Below are 4392 nucleotides of genomic sequence, written 5' to 3' on the forward strand. Positions count from 1 at the left end.
ATTATATATAATATGCCTCTATTTTAAATTTTAAATGATTCCACTACAAATAAATTAAGTCTAATTATTAAAAGTTCAAGTCCATTTTATCTTTTTATGATTTTGACTATTAGTTAACTTAACTAAATTTAGTCTTCTTCTGTTTTTAAATTCTAGCCGTCACTCATTTATTCTCTTAAACCTTTTTCTTAGTTTTATATTTTCAACCTTCTTTTTCTATTCCTTATCTAGTGGTCATCTTCTCTTCATCAAAAGGTAAATTTTAAATTCTCTATTTTGTTTTATATAGCTCTCTATGACTCTGTATTTTTCAATTTTATTGTTTCTCTTTTTGATATTTTCAATTGTAAATTTTAATTCAAATAATTATAGTTTAAGTATTAATCTATTTTTTATTCTCTTCATGAATTTATATATTTTATTTTATTCTCAATTTAATGATCCTTATTATTTATTTGTTTATCTTTCGTTTTATTCTATTATATGTAATTATATTGCATATAAATTTTTAAAATGAATTGATCAATTTACTAATTTAGAATATATATTTTTATTTTTAGAAATAGTAATGGAAAAATATTTCAAAAGAAAGCTATCAGTAGAATCTGAAGTCACGCCATTAGTCTCTTCTAAGTTTTAATAATGTGCACTTTTATATTTTTAAATTTAAATTAATATATATTTTGATAGTAATGTGTATTATTTTTGCCCTCCTAACATAAATTTTCTGGGTCCGTCACTGATTTTTACTTAATTTAGATAAGCATCACTACATTAGTAAAAATAATTATTTTTTTATATTAATTATATGAATAGTTATAAAAAAATAAATGTAATTACATGGCATTTTATATTATTAGTATATTAAAATTAAAGATAATTTATATTTTTTATTTTAAATCAACAAAAAATATAATAAAAAATAAAATTATATATTCAACGTTATAATTAATATTTAACACAAAAAAATTATCTAAAATTTTTAAAAATAAAAACATCTAAAATTTAATTAAAAAAATCTAAAATTCAAACTAAAAAAAAACTTGATTAATTTGACAGCGTATTGAAATATTAGCTGAAATAATTAATTGTTATGCTATTGATTTTTAATAAAAAAAATACAATGTAATATTTTAGTTATTTTTTATAATAAAGATATTATAGTTATTTTTTATAAAAAATATTAATTTTAGACTAGTTTAAAATTTAATTTATTAATTTTTTGGCTAAATTAATTTATCTGATCTTATTTTAATAAAAATAACACAATTTAATCAGTTATATATATTAAATTTTAATTACTAAAAAAATATTTTTTTTAAAAAAATTTTAAGCAACATTTTAATCAGTTTTATTTGAGTGCTCCCCTTTCAAAATGATATGGCAATGTTTGCGCAAATAAGAAATACAACATAACATGGTATAGTATGAAATAAAAAAAGGACACAGAATATGATGAAATAAAATATTGACATGAGAGAAAGCAGAAATAATAATAAAAATAATGAATAAGAAAGGGATATGATTTGAAAGAGCATTAACTCGCCACTTTCCATCACATGCAGAGACCTATGTGATTAGTATCTATCACAATAGGGTCCAAAATCCCCTATATAAAGAGGCTCGAAGGCCCTTCATTCTCCATCATCCAAACCAAGACACACAAACATTATTAAGAAAGCAAAAGAAATGGAGAACTTGTTTCGCCTAGTGGATCACGAGGAGTTTGTCTCAAAGAGGTGTATATGGGTGAACGGACCAGTGATTGTTGGGGCAGGACCCTCTGGCCTTGCAACTGCAGCATGCCTGAGAGAACAAGGGGTACCCTTCGTTGTTCTCGAAAGACAAGACTGCATAGCGTCGTTATGGCAGAAAAGAACCTATGACAGGTTGAAGCTTCACCTTCCTAAACAGTTCTGCCAGCTTCCTAAACTTCCTTTCCCTGAAGATTTCCCAGAATACCCTTCAAAGAAGCAATTCATCCAATACCTTGAGTCCTACGCAAACCACTTCGACATCAACCCTCACTTCAACCAGTGCGTTCACTCAGCCAGGTACGACGACACCAGCGGATTCTGGAGGGTTAAGACCGCCGAGGTTGAGTATATCTGCAGGTGGCTCGTCGTTGCGACCGGCGAAAATGCCGAGTGCGTCGTGCCGGAGATCGACGGCCTTTCCAGCTTCCAAGGAGAAGTTATCCACGCTTGTGATTACAAGTCAGGGGAAAGTTTTAGGGGAAAGAATGTTCTTGTTGTCGGATGCGGAAATTCCGGCATGGAACTGTCTCTTGATCTTGTTAACCACCAGGCTTCGCCGTCCATGGTTGTTCGCAGCTCGGTTAGTTTAATTTTAAGTTTAATTCTATTACTATTATTATTATTATTCCCTTGTGAAGGGTATTCTGATGTGTTTGCTTTGTTCTTGACACAGGTTCATGTTCTTCCAAGAGAGGTTCTTGGGAAATCGACGTTCGAATTGGCGGTTATGATGCTGAGGTGGCTGCCGCTATGGCTGGTGGACAAAATCATGTTGCTATTGGCATGGCTTGTTCTTGGAAACGTGGAGAAGTACGGTCTCAAGAGGCCTTCAATGGGGCCACTGGAGATGAAGAACACAAAGGGGAAAACCCCTGTTTTGGACATTGGAACCTTGGACAAAATCAGATCCGGTGACATCAAAGTTGTGCCGGGAATCAAAAGGTTCAACGGCGGCGGCCAAGTCGAGCTCGTCGACGGCCAGAAGCTCCACGTGGACGCCGTTGTGCTGGCAACCGGATACAGAAGCAATGTCCCCTCTTGGCTTCAAGTGAGTAGCAACTGATCTTTCTTTTCGTTACTCTTTGGATTCCAGATTATTTTTGTCAGCCAACTAAACTTGGAATTTTTTTTTTGTTTGTGAAGGAAGGGGAATTCTTCTCGAAGAACGGGTACCCAAAGATGCCGTTTCCACATGGATGGAAAGGGAATGGAGGAGTGTATGCTGTAGGGTTCACAAAGAGAGGGCTCTCTGGTGCTTCATCTGATGCTGTGAAAATTGCTCAAGATATTGGAAAAGTGTGGAAAGAAGAGACCAAGCAGAAGCAGCAGCGAACCACTGCTTGCCATAGGCGTTGCATTTCTCAGTTCTGAATGCTGCTGCTTTTTTTCTTTCTTTACTTTCATCACTTTTTCTTTTTTGTATAGAGCAAAAACAGAATAACACACAGTATCTTGTACAAATTTACACACATCCCACACAATAGCACAGGTCAGAGCCCTCTCCTAAGACCCCAGTTTTATCCCAGTTGGTCAATTTTAAGGATGATGAGGCTTTCATTCCTTTACATTTTTTTTTTTGTAATATGTAGCTGATGAGTTATTATATGTTGTAATAACTACTACACGTACTTCAGTGACCATGTTAAATGACACAGTTTCAGCTTCATTTCTTATCTCTTGTTATTGTTATTGTTATTATATTATTTATTTACTTGAAATTAGAAGTACAATTTACTTTTTGGATTAAGATAGTAGTTAATTATTCTTAAACTAAGACGGTGGACTTCATCTACGATGACAATTGACAACTACAAATTCAATGGTTATTAACGATTTTATTAGTTTTTTCACTTTCAAAAAATCTAAACTCTTAATTTTTTATGTTTATCTTAAATCCTAACATTCTGTGCTAGTTTTAAATCTGTCTTTAAATTACTTATTTTAAAAGCTTTAGATCAGTCTTTAGTAATATATTTAACAAATTGTCTAGTACAAACACCTCTTTTTGGATTTGAATCCTAATAAATATTTTTTATTTAATTCATTCTTTTACTTAATAAATATAAAAAATTCTAAACATTTTGATTATAAAAATTATGATATCATTTCATAAAATTATTTATCTAAAAAATTAAATTATTAAATATAAATAAATAATTATATATCTCATTGTATTTTAGATAAACCAATCAATTTTTAAAAGATAAAAATGTTAACAAATCAAGCTTAAAGCAGCTTTTTCAGCCCTCCAAGTATAAACCATAAAAAATTGAGGCGGATTTAGTTATAAATGAAAATTCTCTTCTAAGCAATAGGGTATATCTAACATAAATAACCCTTTAATGATAGCTTAAATTGTTACAATTTTTAAAATATTTAGAGGATTTGAGTATTCAAATTTTATTTTTCTCCTAAAATTGATACGAGAGGAAGTAGAGTTAGTAGGTTAATTATATTAATTACTTGTAATTAGAGAATATAAGTCTTATATTATCAAGATAGTGAACTTTATGTTATCTATTAGTCTCACATTATTTAAATCATGAAAATTTTTTTTTCTCACTAGTATAAATAACTTATGTACCATTTATTTATGAAATAAAGTTGAATTTATTTGAATATGAAATAGGCTCTT

General features: G+C 30.2%; 1 protein-coding gene across 1 annotated transcript; it reads left to right on the top strand.

The window, feature by feature from the left end:
• The first annotated feature begins 1565 nt into the window (after window positions 1-1565).
• LOC112758853 (probable indole-3-pyruvate monooxygenase YUCCA5) lies at window positions 1566-3430 on the top strand. The gene is made up of 3 exons (XM_025807631.2): window positions 1566-2337; window positions 2431-2805; window positions 2901-3430. The coding sequence occupies exons 1-3, from the start codon at window positions 1690-1692 to the stop codon at window positions 3126-3128; spliced, it is 1251 nt and encodes a 416-aa protein (XP_025663416.1). The 5' UTR covers window positions 1566-1689; the 3' UTR covers window positions 3129-3430.
• The last annotated feature ends 962 nt before the right edge of the window (window positions 3431-4392 follow it).

This window comes from Arachis hypogaea, chromosome 16 (assembly GCF_003086295.3).
Source record: "Arachis hypogaea cultivar Tifrunner chromosome 16, arahy.Tifrunner.gnm2.J5K5, whole genome shotgun sequence".
NCBI lineage: Eukaryota > Viridiplantae > Streptophyta > Magnoliopsida > Fabales > Fabaceae > Arachis > Arachis hypogaea.

Coding starts and splice junctions, on each gene's coding strand:
- LOC112758853 (XM_025807631.2), top strand. CDS start 1,690: ATGGAGAACTTGTTTCGCCTAGTGGATCACGAGGAGTTTGTCTCAAAG. Junction 2,338..2,430: donor CCATGGTTGTTCGCAGCTCG/GTTAGTTTAATT, acceptor TTCTTGACACAG/GTTCATGTTCTTCCAAGAGA. Junction 2,806..2,900: donor ATGTCCCCTCTTGGCTTCAA/GTGAGTAGCAAC, acceptor TTGTTTGTGAAG/GAAGGGGAATTCTTCTCGAA.